We start from the raw sequence: 13,459 nt of genomic DNA, 5'->3' as shown, positions 1-13,459 counted from the left end.
CCTCGAACGCTGGCTTTTCCACTGAGTGACTGCCTAAGTGGCTGCTGGCTGCTGAATGTTGGATGCTGGATGTGGATGCTGGATGTGGATGCCCGGGCTCGGATTGGATTTCCTAATGTTTGTTTTGCATGAGCTTTTTGTCTTGCCTTCTCTCTGGCATTTCTTTTTTTGTTGGATACTCTTTTAAGGGGTATTTCTATTGGCAAGAGACTTGAAGTGGTGAATGAAAATGTCAAGCAAATTATACACTTTTAAGATCAATAGATTATCAATTTTAAAATAACAACTTATTATACCAGATTATACTTGAACAAATATTAATTGTTCTCATAGTTAATTGATATATTTTTTTTTTCAGAGGTTCCTAAAATCTTTGCTGCAATTCCATATTTAAATTCACGGAATATTTGCTTAATAAGTATAAATAATTAAGAGAGTATTCCATCTTCGGATTTCTCAACATAAATATATCTTTCTAGTTTTTGTTTGCGCTCTGTGACATGCGCCGCTCGGTGATTGCCTGGCCTGCTCCTCCTGCCGCTCCAACTCCTCCTGATCCTCCTGCTCCTCATCTGCCCCCCGGATTTCTTAGCAATTACAAATGCCGCAGCTTGTATCTCGGCCCGCCATCGATTTGTATGGCATGGATTGGGCCGCGGAATCGAAATCGGAATCGCATCCACATCCACATTGGAGGCTCGGATATGTGGCTTCCATCGATCGCATCTCGTTTGCTTTGTCAATTGCAATTTGTTATCGCGTTTGCCGGACTAATGGGGAGTAAGTCGCCGATCTCAGGTGGCTTTGGGATCGATTCCGATCGGCGCGGGATTTGCATTCAGTGGAGCGCAAAGAGCGGCTGACTTTTGTGGTCTGTGATTTCTTTGGCTTCCCTAAGCAGTGATTAGCCGCAGGACAATGGCAAAAAGGATGCCGCAGCAACAATGGGCGGAAGACATCACAGAGGCTGCAGAGCTGTCTCTTCTCGCAGTAGGTCACTGGGTGAAGAAATCTTCGGCAGACAATCGGGCGACAGGTACAACGATCCTTGGACTCGATTCATCGGCATTGTCTTCCCTGCAAGGTGTTTCCTCGCATGCATCCCGATGCATTGTGACCAGCTACATCTGTACTGCAGTTTTTTGCAATTGCACAAGAGACGCGCTCTGATTACCGAGGAACTGCAATGATTGGCCTTTGTCTGCGTTGGTTCCTTCTGGGAATACGTTTTTCGACTGCCTTATTTATGGCCGAAAGGTGTTGCTATTGCAGTAAACTGTCGCTAATGGTTGTCCCATTTCGATACACCCACATTCGTTTACTTGTTAGCTGCAGTCACACATTTTAGGGAATTTAGTTTGCTAGTATGTAATATTTGTATATATACAAGAGAATGAACCAAAAAAAGAACTAAGTAATTAAATTTACTGCAAATGTTAATTTGTAAGAATAATTATAATCTGCCCAATTATTTTTTTTTTAATGTAATACTACACTTCAAAAAGAATACGTGACCAGGCTGAACTTTCCACCCGTATCTAGGATTTATTTTCCATACCTGTCCAACCTGATGTCTTATCACCAACACACGGCTCTAATTAAACAGTCAGATAAACCTCGTTGGGTTCTCGGCTGAGGACATGCTTCAGTGCTAATCCAATCCAATCAGGACCTGAACTACCGTCTGCCATGTCAATCACAGGACTCGATAAGCAGCCGTCGCTATGTTTATCACCTGCAGTCCCCTCGGTCCTTCGGTGTCCTTTGGGATACGGGACGCATGCGCCGAGATCCGTTCGGCAAATATGCCGGCAAAGGATTGCAGAAAAGAAAACGTGGAGCGTCGGCTGTGTCAGCTAATTAAATATTTGCATTGGCGAAAGGTGCAAATCGCAAACTGATATGGAGTGATCGAATATTATTACTGGGGGCGGGTTAAGAGGAAGTCCCCGAAATGGAAAGTGTATGACAAATCGGCTGCCTGTTTGCACATGCTAAAGGTGTTTTCTCCGAGAACTCGATATTGCTATTGTAGTGATTTCTGTTTTTCTGTTCCGAGAGGGTTGGCGGAAATTGTCACAAAATATGAACAGGGGAAAGACCCCAAGATGCGGATGTTTGGTTTCCTGTTAATTATTGTGTATTGGAAGGCGCATAGAAAAAGTAGAAAGAAATGGGAAATTTAGGTTTAAATAACATAAAGTTCTTGTAATTGTTTCTAAATAAAATATTTAGTTGATAAAAGGTCAACTGAAATATTATATGTTTTATTGTGATTAATAAAATATGCTATTTACCCTGAACATTGTTTAATGTTCTGTAAAGTAGTTTCTGTTTTATTCAAAATAATAAAGACCATTTAAAATTTCTTTTATGATTTTGTATATTTTATTTTTATAAAAATATTTGTTATCTTAAAACTAGGAATAATCTTAACAACAATTTTCTTAATCATATTGAGAGTATATAAATTAGGATAATAATTAAATGAATAGATTTGGTCAAATGCTGCGTGTGACAATGAGGCAATATACATGAATTAAACTAGGAATACTAAGAATGAAATAAATATAATAATAGTAGCACCAAAACCGAATCGACTTAGTACAGGCTAATCTTAGTTATTGTCTGTTTGTTTGGTCTTCGCCAGCGGAATGTTTTTTGTTTAGTCTTGCCGAAGGATGTTTTTAAAGTGAGTAGTCCTACGCAATGGTGATGGTGCAGTTGGAGCTGGAGTGCTTGTTCAGGAGGGACATCCGCGAGAAGGACTTGTGGCACACCTGGCAGGCGTACTTCTTCACGTCCACGTGGGTCTGCTGATGGGCTCGCAGATTGGAGCGATCGGCAAAGGATCGCGGGCAGTCGGGGCACTGGAAGGGCTTCTCGCCCGTGTGGGTGCGGATGTGTCCTTGCAGCAACCAGGGACGCGAGAAGGCCTTGCCGCAGATGGGGCACTTGCAGGGCAGAGTGTGGGTGCGAATGTGCATCTTGAGGGCTCCAATGGTGGTGTACAGCTTGCCGCACTCCTCGCAGGAATGCGTCTTCTTCTCCTGGTTGCACTCCGCTGCGGGGCAGTGGAACTGGCGATGCTTGGACAATCCCATCGAGGTGGAGTACATCTTCTGGCACTCGTCGCACTTGAAGCGATAGTTCTTGGCGTGATTCGAGGACACATTCTGGGATGAGGCACTCATGGCCGGAGCGTACGAGTATCCGGATGAGCTGCTCACACTGGCGCCACTGCTGCTGGACTTGGCCTCGTCGAAGAGGTGGAACAGAGCTGGCAGGGGAATGTCGTTCCTCACGGACAGATCCTCCGGCTCGGAGCCGGCTTCCAGATCGGATCCCGGACTGGAGGGCGGCGTCATCTGCTGGTAGCTGTAGACCGACTGCGGCGAGGCCATCGAGCTGGCCGGCGATGGATAGGCGGCCAAATGGGGCTGGTAGCTGCTCCACAGAGCCGAGATTGGGTTGCATCCGGCGGCCATCACAAAGGCGGACTGGAAGGGATTCACCGAGGGACTGGCGGTGGTGTAACCAGTGGTTCCAGCTGTGAGTCCTCGCATGTGGATGTTGGTGGGCTGGTAATCCTGGTCTTCCGCTGGCGGCGAAAGCAAACACGAGTTCGAGGAGATCCTTTCCGGTGTTTTGGAGAGGTTCAGCACGTAGTCACGTTTCGGTTCGGGCTGTTGGTAATCCAGGGGCTCCTCCTCGCGTCCTCTCTTCAGAGAGAGATCCTGGGGCTGATCTTGGGCAAACTGCGAGTCCTTGGTCAGAGCCAAGGCCTCCGTTTGCGGCAGACGCTCCTCCACGAAGACAATGGGGCGCTTCTTCAGCGGGCAGCTCTTGTAGTTGGCGGCCATTTTAGAAAGTTCGAGTGTAAGTTTTAATTTCCGGTAATGATCGAGATCGATATATCGAGATCGGGGGTTTTCGAGAGGCGAGTTATGGAGTTTAAGTTCGAGTTCGAGTTATAGAGAAATAGAGATGTAGATGCGTACTCAACGAGAGCTGAGGTGGCTGTGTGACAGGTCGACTGTCGAGCACGCTCTTTTATACCCCGAACTCCGCTTCTCTGCCGGCGTCGCTGCCACCATTTGGTGGTGGTTCTTCTTCCGAAAGAAACAACACACACACACACACTCACTCACACGCACGTGTGCGCCGCTACCTAGCAACAACAACAAGCGTACTTTTCCCATACCCTTATTGCGTATTTCCCTCACTTCCCTCTACCTGCTCTCCCCTCTTGCTCGCTCTCGCTGGCTCGCTCTCTCTCCCTCCTCTTCTCTTGGAAGAGCAGGCGCAGGCGCACCCTCCCAGGAATCCCGCGATCCCCCTATAAGTTATGACAGCTCTGGTGGCTCTCCAATTTCGAGGGATATGGCCACAACCCACCCGTAATAACTCCTGCAGGTTTTCGAATACAAGTTACACTCTATCCACTATCGCTTTCCCTAAGTAATTTTCTATTTTTAAGCACGAGTCAAATTGGACTCCTAGTTTTCCATTTGGGGGTGGTTTTCCGCTTTCCGTTTTCCGCACTTAGATCGAGTGCTTCGAGTACATCTGCCGATCTCCCCTACAATTTAATTGGAAGTTGAGAGGGAGGAAGGGGGAGTTGAACCTGAGCGAAACGGACTGACAAAACTGACACCTTGGCGGCGGAGAGGTGTTCCAAAAATAACACTGATAATGAGCCGAATTCCGAGCACCAAGTGTCAACTCTGGGATGCACTCCGCGCTGACTTATGGATCATCTCCAGTGGCTCATTGCCAGCGATCGATGGGAGTTCGGAGTTTGCTGGAGTTTGGGGATATAGGAGCCATCATTACTTAACCAGAAGGGAACTGACGGATAATATAAAGTCTCCTGTGAGCTTACCTCGGGCCTCCAGTTCATCCTGTTCTCACGAAATTTGTAAAGCAATCCTCAGAAGTTTTCAAGATTTCCTTTTTGTAAACATGAGAAAACAATTACAAAATCCGACGGATCAAGTTGTCATTTTATTATACTAATTTTTTCTAATAAAATTTCGTTTACTTTTATAATTGGTTTGAGGTTGTTCTAAAAAGGATAATTGGGTATATGACTTTAAGAAAAACAAACTTCAGAAGCCAAATAAACTTTTATCAACTCACTAAAAATGAAGACGACTTTTTTCTAACTTTTTGACAAAAAACTAAATTGTTGTATAATTTCTTAAAACTTTTGATATGATATTTGGCGAATAAATGTTTAAAATTTAAAATTTTTAGACTTTTTAATTTGTAAGTACTCATAGGTAACTAAATTAAATATTAAAAATTCTGAGTAAAACCCATTCAGAGAGTACTGATAGCCGGCAGCATCCAACCGACCAAAGGATATTTCCCAACCTTCTCGCTTTCCAACTCCCCTGATCTTTGACTCGATGCCTCATCGCGCACACACAACTTTCCCACCGAGGACCTCCAGACTTCATCGCCACCCCTCCAACGATCGAGGGAAACTTTCCCAACTCCCACTCCCGCAGACTTTGTGCCCGGAAAAACAGACGAGCCCGCATAGCCAAGTCCGATTTCCCATGCCATCAAGAGCCAAGAAAAAACCAGGCGCAGTGGTAAAATTGGAAAAAATCCGAAGCAAACCCAAAAGTTTTGATAAACCCAAGAGGTGACAAAAAATTCCAGCCCGGAATTCCAATTCCCCGCGATCCTGCGACCAATGGCGTGAGTTCAAAATTGGGAAATGTCGAGCCAATAACCCAGCCGCATTTCCATTTTGTGTTTTCCTGCATTGGATTTCCCTCCGGCGACTCTCCGGATGTGGATCAGCGATGGATTTAAAGTAATTTCCCAGCTTATCCAATTACGCAGTCAGCGAAACTCAAGCAAAACAAGCGAGTGGGAAAACTGGCTGGGGGTTTTCTATACTGTATGTCCTATGTCCTACCTGGTGGGTCATCCCGGATATCTCGGTTATTACGTGTGTTATTCCGCGCAACGAGCAGCCATGTCACATCCAGGCACCCATCTACCTAATGATCACCGCGAGGAGATCCTGTCCCGCGGAATTGCCCGCAGGACATCGCGGATAACCCGGCGGTCCTCATTCATTCTGCGGGAAAATCCGCACTTGTCGTTTGAGTATCCGGCGAAGTACCTGACCCGCAAAAATCCCCGTCCGGTTTGGCCCGCTCATTAGCATTAGGTAGATGATTGGCGGCCAGTGTTTTCCACTTCATTCATTATCTCAATATTTTGGGGAAAACCCTTTCGGGGTTTTTAGTCATATTTCCCGACTCGCTTAGGATTTCTGCAGGTGCTCAGCTGCTCTTCGATTTCCCCTAGCTCTTGTTGTTGTTACTGCTGTTGATTTTCGCTGACAATGGGCCCGTCCCATTTTTGCACCTTGTCCTGGCTCATTTGTTGTAGCTTACAATAAAGAGGGAACACAAGGATCTGCAGAGTTCAGTTGGCATTGTTCGAGGAGGAGCCCAGGGCAAATCCTAATCGAACTGCAAAAAGAATTGGGTCGAAAAGGAGGAGAAGAAGTGGTGGAGAAAATAAAATGTAGAAAGAAAATTGGAAAAGAAGCTGCTTCAATTTGTATACTACATTAAGTTGGACACGGGTTTTATAAGGCACACTTTTATTTTTCTTCAATTAATTATAATTTTATCTGAAAAACAAAGTAGTACACAAATTTAGTATTGAAATTTTGCCTTATTATAAAATTATATATTTCTAATTTCTCATAGGAGAAGAATTATGTTTTTATTAAAATCCTAGATCAACATGTGTTATTTTAAAGTATTCGTTTTTTTGATTATATTTTTTTTGGCGAACCAATCTTAGATAATTCTTTTGGTTTTTTACCCGCAGGGATGCCGTAACTGTTTTTGCAGCTTTAAGGCCTGATTCTTTCAAACCCGTGTCCCCCACTCTTCCACAGTCCAATAGTTCCTTCATAACCTAACAGTACCTCCAGCTCAGCTGGCCGGGTGCACCTTTCGCAAAAAAGAAAATAAATTCGGAGAGGAGAAGGTAGAAGAAAGGAACGAACATTAAGGATACCACCAAGGAAAACAAACTATAGGCCAAGATATACGATGTGTGATCTCGTTGACAATGAATTCTTGATTACTTTACTACCCCCAGGACCGGGACTGCAGCTCCCGTTGTTGTTGTTGGTTCTCCTGATTCTCTTTCCATTTTTTGGCACGAAACAAAGGAGCTGCGATCCATAAATCGAAGATCGGAGAAGCAGGGAAAATCACTGCCACGGGCTGTGTGTGTTGACCGGGTGCATTGCACAATCAATAGGTTCGCGACACAATGGCCGAACAGTGGAGTAAATGTTTTGAAAAGCCAGCGAAAGGAATTGCTTCCCGGAATCCTTCGGCGAGGCCGGCGTATCAATGTCCTTTAGCCAGAAGAAATCAAAAAGTTGGATCACCTGGTCGTATCTGTCGGCGATTATGTGCGGGTTCCATCGCTACCTGTGTACCATTGTTCGCGCCAAATTGTGAATGACCCCCGACCCCGATCCCAATACCGATGGGTCTCAAAAATCCCAGACAGACCCCAAAAAAATAAAAACCCATCCCCGCAGCAAGCTCTATTGTCGCCCGGTTTGCACTTGTGGCAGCTGCCTTGACTTCCAGTTCGATTCCCCCTTGGATTTCTTTTTTTTATAGTAGGTTCGGTGCAGGTTTCGCGCCTATTCACGGTTCGTTATCCTGTCAATGGAGTGCCGGCATTACGAGTCCTGTTGTCAGCGTCCTGTCGTCATCGTTGCCCCCCAACTTTCCATTATCCATTATCCTGATACGACTAAGCTGATTAGGGAACCATCGCGTGCGTCCTGCTTGTTGGCCACACTAAACACTCTGTTTAGCCTATTACACGTGTCTCCTAAATGAAGTGTGTAAATATTATTTAACTCTGTTGCGGTGATTATGGACTACATAAAAAAGGGAGAGTTTTTTGTGTGGACAAAAGGTGAGCAGGGGTTGAAGGTTATAACTAACTAATGATAATGACTTCCGATGAATATGAGTTCAGAAAGAAAGTAAAAACGTAGTGTATATATGTTCCCCCTATCTTAATTTTAATAAACGTAGTAAAATATTATTTAGGATGTCCTTTCGATATCTCTTATATTCCCTGAAATATTGGACACCTTCCCCCCTCTCCTGCCACACACCAAGTTATGCGAGGTCAGGCCGAAGAAACTCCCCTATTAACAGGATTTCCAACACCTTTTGGCAGGACCTAAGAGCCAAAAAGGATGCTCTTGGGTCAGAGCCCGCAAAAAAAAAACCCGTACAAACATAAAGCAGTCAAGGAGCCGTTAAGGAAAAAATCATTGCACCGGGCGGGCGGGTGAACGGCCAACAACAATGCGGCCGAGGAAACCCAAAGGACATCGCATCTGCGTCTGCAGGCAGGCAGGAGCACTCGGAAATCAGGAATCTCGAATCACGAATCGGTGCTGGAAATAATGTCAACTCGAGGGTGGCGCGTTGGTGGCTTGGCATTGACAGCTGCACTGCAGTTTAGTTCAGCACAGGACTCTTCTCCTTTGGCGCGTCTTCGTCTTGGGCCTTCGGCTTGGGTTTTCTGATTTCTGTTTTCAGTTTTCGGTTTTTGGTTTTTGGCAAGACGTGCATCTGTTTGCCCTCAGCCAAAAAAAAAAATCGAGGCTCAGTTCGGACGTTGACTTGCATCTGCGGGCGCACAATAGCGAATGTTGGGGAGGGGAATTTATCAAGTACACCAAGAGAAAAAAAGAAATAATAGTAAATACATGCCAGTGATTTCTATTTTGAAGTTATTACGAATATGTTAAGCTTTAAGAAAACCTAATTTAGTTACGAGGAAAGATATCAAAATAATTATATTCTACTAATGGCTTGTATTTAAAGGATATAACCTTCTCTAATTTATTCAACATTTCAATTTAACATTAATATAGGAAACGTTTTATAAATTTGTCTTTCCATTTATTTTAGATTTTCTTGAACCATTTGACATAAAATATATTTTATTTGTAAAATTTTCTTAAGCCCTCATTATATTTTTCAGTGCACGTGCGAAGTACATTTATGATCGTCATCGGAATACGAGTAATCACAGCCGGGGCACAGGACACAACAATGGTGCACCGTTCGAGATTGCCGAGCATTATTTTTGGCGGCATGCCCCGGTGCTTACCTGAGCCACATCCTTTGTCGACTCCTGGCCTGCCCTTTGATTCCGCACTCTGGATTTCATTGCCCGGCTGGAGGCTGTAGGAATTTGAATTGGACTTCTGGGGTAATGCAACCGCAATTGTTTCGCCGCTTTGTTCTCGCTGGCGTTTTGGCATGTGCAGGGATTCTCCTCAAGTCGAGCAAATGAGTTCCGTTCTCGATTCCTTTTGTCGTCGGTTATGCAGATGCATATTCCTAAAGATGTAGAAGGTTGCATCACAGCTGCCCAAACACTGGCCTTCTAACGGAGCAATTGAAGATCGAAAGATGGAATGCGGAACAGTTTTAGAAATCGGTGGAAATATCTTTGGGAGCATTGTGTTTTTGGCGCTCATCTGCGTATGGTAATTTATGGTGAACTAATTTTTATTGTAAATGAAAAACCGATCAACCATTCAAAGATTAGATTAGTTCTTAGGTTTCCTAACTGTTATTTATTTAGATTAATTCTACAGATTTAATAACAAGCCCATCCTATCTGAATGAATTCCTTCCCAATTCCCTTTCAAATTTGAGATTCCAGTTGGCCTGTGATTTCCCAGTAAACTGACCATCGAGAAACTCCCAAATTCGTGGGAAACCCCTGACCAATTCGCGTCCTTCGCAGGAATAGCCAATCCTTTGATCGCACTCGCATAATGTGCCCACATTAACACCAAATCAACATAATCCAGACTCAATCATTTATAAGCGACAACAATTAGAAGGGAAATGAAGATTTCAGTGGAAGTCCCGCAGCAGTGGCAAACAATGTGCCCAGTATTTACAATTACAAATTATAGAAGACCTTATCCTGCGGCCATTTCCCGACAAATGATCGGAGATAATGTTCCCGGGAGTGAGAGCAATCAATCGAGTGCAACACGTTCTAACGATTTACATGTCAAGTTGACGAGAGCTGTCCTCAAAACAATGGACTGGCGCTTCGTGTGTGTCCAGGTGTCCCCTCCACAAGCAACTCTGCCCATCGATTTGGGTTTCGATCGGGGTTTCACTTTCATTTGTCACCGCTGTCTGACACCTTGTTATGCGGAGATACCCATCGAGGGTCCGAAGACTCCCCTTCCTTTTTTACTTTCGAGCTAAGCAAACACAGTTGCGACAGTTTCAAAATTTTCGATTATGCTCGCGTGATAATTATGCATGCAATCGTAAGCTTCCCTTTCGGGAATCGTATAAAATGGTATTGGGTCTCTGGTTCTGGTTTGGTTCGCTTCGGTTTTTATCGGTCGACGACAATCGGTCTCATTGTTTCCGTTTCCCACCGTCTGCCTTTTTACGAATGCGTCTTTGGAAAGACCCCCATCCCATCCCATCCCAACCCATCCCGTCCCGTCTACTCCCCATTCCCGATCCCAAGTTGTCCAGCTGCGGCAGTAAATTTTATGGTTAACTACGGTCCGACATTTGTGCTATTTAACCTTTTTGTGCTGAAGGCGAGCTTCGGGGCTAAAGATCCCCGATCCACGTGCGACTCTGTTTGCTCTGACTCTCTGGTTCTGTATGCTAATGGAAATCTAGAGGGGGGACAACTAGAACCAAGTACTGAGTTCCTACAACCTGTAATTGCTGGTTCACTTAGCTGAAAATGAGGGTATGAAATCCATAACCATTGCTATTGATTACCCAATCTTAGATTACCATTTGTAAATAATATAATATGTTTATGCCATTTAAATTAAATTCTTGTATGCATTGCGAATTATTGTAACTCAGAGAAGGCTGCGTCTTTCGAGTCACATGACTCCACTCAATTCGGCAATAGTTCCGGGTATTTTTCGTACACTGGATGTCACATTTTAAAACCCCTCAAGCCTCATAGAACTCAATCGTAGATTCAGCAGAAACTTGTGCCTAAAAATTCAACAAATTCTGTTTTCCGTTTTCAGTTTCGGCCAGAAGTAGGAAATCCCATCCTAGCCATCGAAGAGTGCAGAGATGGAGGAGTATTCGCGGGAGCCGTGCCCGCATCGCATCGTCGACGATTGCGGAGGAGCCTTTGCCATGGGCTGCATCGGAGGCGGGGTCTTCCAAGGATTGAAAGGATTTCGGAATGCACCGCAGGGCATTGGAAGAAGATTCGCCGGGAGTGTGGCGGCGGTTAAAACCAAATCACCGGTGATTGCCGGCAGTTTTGCTGCCTGGGGAGCCGTGTTTAGTATTGTGGATTGCAGTCTGGTGCATCTTCGCCAGAAGGAGGATCCCTGGAACTCGATTGTGAGTGGAGCTGTGACCGGTGGCATCTTGGCATCCCGCAACGGATTGGCTGCCATGGCTGGAAGTGCCATCATCGGAGGCGTCCTGCTCTCCATGATCGAAGGAGTGGGCATTCTATTTACCCGCATCTCAGCGGATCAGTTTCGAAATCCTGCCCCGCCAACAGTTTCGGATGCCAATGGAGGATATGGCGACCTGGACTCTTCATCGGGATTTGGGTTTCCTGGCGCCCAGCAGGCAAATGTCACTAGCTAAATTATCGTTATTGCTAATAGATAACCTCGATGAATTCTGAGCGTTTTTCTTTATTTACTGCCAGAAATAATATGTTAAGAGTAATTCATATCGATAAAGGAGAAAATGAATGAACATCCAAATTCCTGTTATTGTTTGGATGACAAAAAATATTAAAAACTTAGAAAACAAAAAGATGTTTATATTAAACAACATTTACAAAAATAAAACCAATGATGGTTAATTATACAATCTCTGTTTAAAAAGTCCACTTTCCCTGTTTCCATTTGACACGGTTTGTGGTCTTTTCCTGTTTAAGATTGCCTCAACAGGTAGTAGAGATTTCACACTTGCCGGAATCCATGGGAAAATCACCTGACACGCGTCAAAGGTCAGCGTGAGATATTGGCAAATGTTTACCTATGCGATGTGACTTGGCTACCTGAAAATGAAAACGCTGCGCCGGCGCATAAAGTCAAGTGTCGGGTGCCGAGGGGTGTGGTCTCTTTACAACCTGTGCACTCGAGATGACCGCGGTGTTCTGGTGGCCATTAGACGGTGCTCATTGGCACTGGCTACCGGCCACATGTACCGCTTGCAACTGGAAAATCTCGAGCGTTCTCGAATCGGAGAGTTTTCCCCCGCGAGGCAAAAAACCGAGGGCGAGGACGATTTTCCCAGCCACACATGGAGAAATGGCACGGTGGGAATTGGAAGTCGAGCCCAGTTATAAAATCGTGGGAAAACGCCGCCTACGAGGGAATCCCTTTTTCAACATGGACATGGAAATTTCTTGAATAGATTCCCAAACAACATATGTAACTTTGGCTCGTGTGTTTTTCTGTCTTTTGTTTTTTTCGCGAGCGCCGACTCTTCGTAATGTGTGCGAGAATGCTTGCCTTGAGGAATTCCGCAACAAAACATTTGGACACGCCTGGCGCTACGGGAAAAGCACATCAACATTATCATATGGCCGATCGAGGCCAGGATGGCCAGGATGTGTGGGAACTGCGGCGCTGGGAATCCAAGGACTCGCACCTTCGCGTAGTACGTGCTCCGGTCCCTTCTGGGCACACATGTGTGGCCATTCCTGTTTGTTTTCCCATCGCCGCAGTTGGAGTTGGCCATGTGTGAGAGGGCCAGAAGAACTCCCTCGAGGGAAAGCGGAGAGCCCAGCGAAGTCGAAGGTATGCGAGATTAGAACAGATTCTTCTGGCTGGTTATCACTTTTACACGGAAAAAGAAAATAGCAAGGCTTTAAGAAACGTATTTTAAAATATACTATAAGATATATTATATCCATAGAAAAAGGAATAATTAAATTAATTAAATTTATTAATAATTGTTCAAGCTTCCTTGGGATAAAATAGTTGTTTACCTAGCTTATTTTACCAATATAATATATAGTATTAAATATTTAATGCTTCCGTGAAAATGATGTTATTTGAATTCAATTTCGTTATACATTCTTTTCAGTGTATTATGGCACAGGACCCAGTCCTCAAACAGTTCACACCTTCGCCTGGACAGGCTTGAGATTGGGATTGGAAATGGAAATGGAACTTAACATAAACGGGGCATGTGGCCAGCACATGTTTGGCGTTGGCCAACAAAACACCTCAATGCGAGATTTTTTCGCATGCTGCGCCCGCATGGCGCTAAACTCGAGCCATTTGCCAGAGATTTTAGAGGAGATAGTGCATATGCTAGAGATTTCGATGAGAAAAAGGTTAAAAAAAAAACTAAACGTTGAGAAGACAAGTCTAAGC

General features: G+C 44.6%; 2 protein-coding genes across 2 annotated transcripts; one reads left to right on the top strand and one right to left on the bottom strand.

Moving 5' to 3' along the window:
- Positions 1 to 2,365: 2,365 nt before the first annotated feature.
- On the bottom strand, positions 2,366 to 4,016 carry LOC108098430 (protein snail). Its single transcript, XM_017201320.1, has one exon. It carries the CDS (start codon positions 3,861 to 3,863, stop codon positions 2,703 to 2,705), a length of 1,161 nt encoding a protein of 386 aa, XP_017056809.1. The 5' UTR covers positions 3,864 to 4,016; the 3' UTR covers positions 2,366 to 2,702.
- A 6,969-nt stretch (positions 4,017 to 10,985) lies between these two features.
- LOC108098426 (mitochondrial import inner membrane translocase subunit Tim17-B) lies at positions 10,986 to 11,885 on the top strand. The gene has a single exon (XM_017201317.2). It carries the CDS (start codon positions 11,178 to 11,180, stop codon positions 11,709 to 11,711), a length of 534 nt encoding a protein of 177 aa, XP_017056806.1. The 5' UTR covers positions 10,986 to 11,177; the 3' UTR covers positions 11,712 to 11,885.
- Positions 11,886 to 13,459: the final 1,574 nt, after the last annotated feature.

This window comes from Drosophila ficusphila, unplaced genomic scaffold (assembly GCF_018152265.1).
Source record: "Drosophila ficusphila isolate 14025-0441.05 unplaced genomic scaffold, ASM1815226v1 contig_436, whole genome shotgun sequence".
Taxonomy (NCBI): Eukaryota; Metazoa; Arthropoda; class Insecta; order Diptera; family Drosophilidae; genus Drosophila; species Drosophila ficusphila.
Note: the sequence above shows the minus strand (reverse complement) of the source record. Positions and strands in the feature narration are given on the sequence as shown.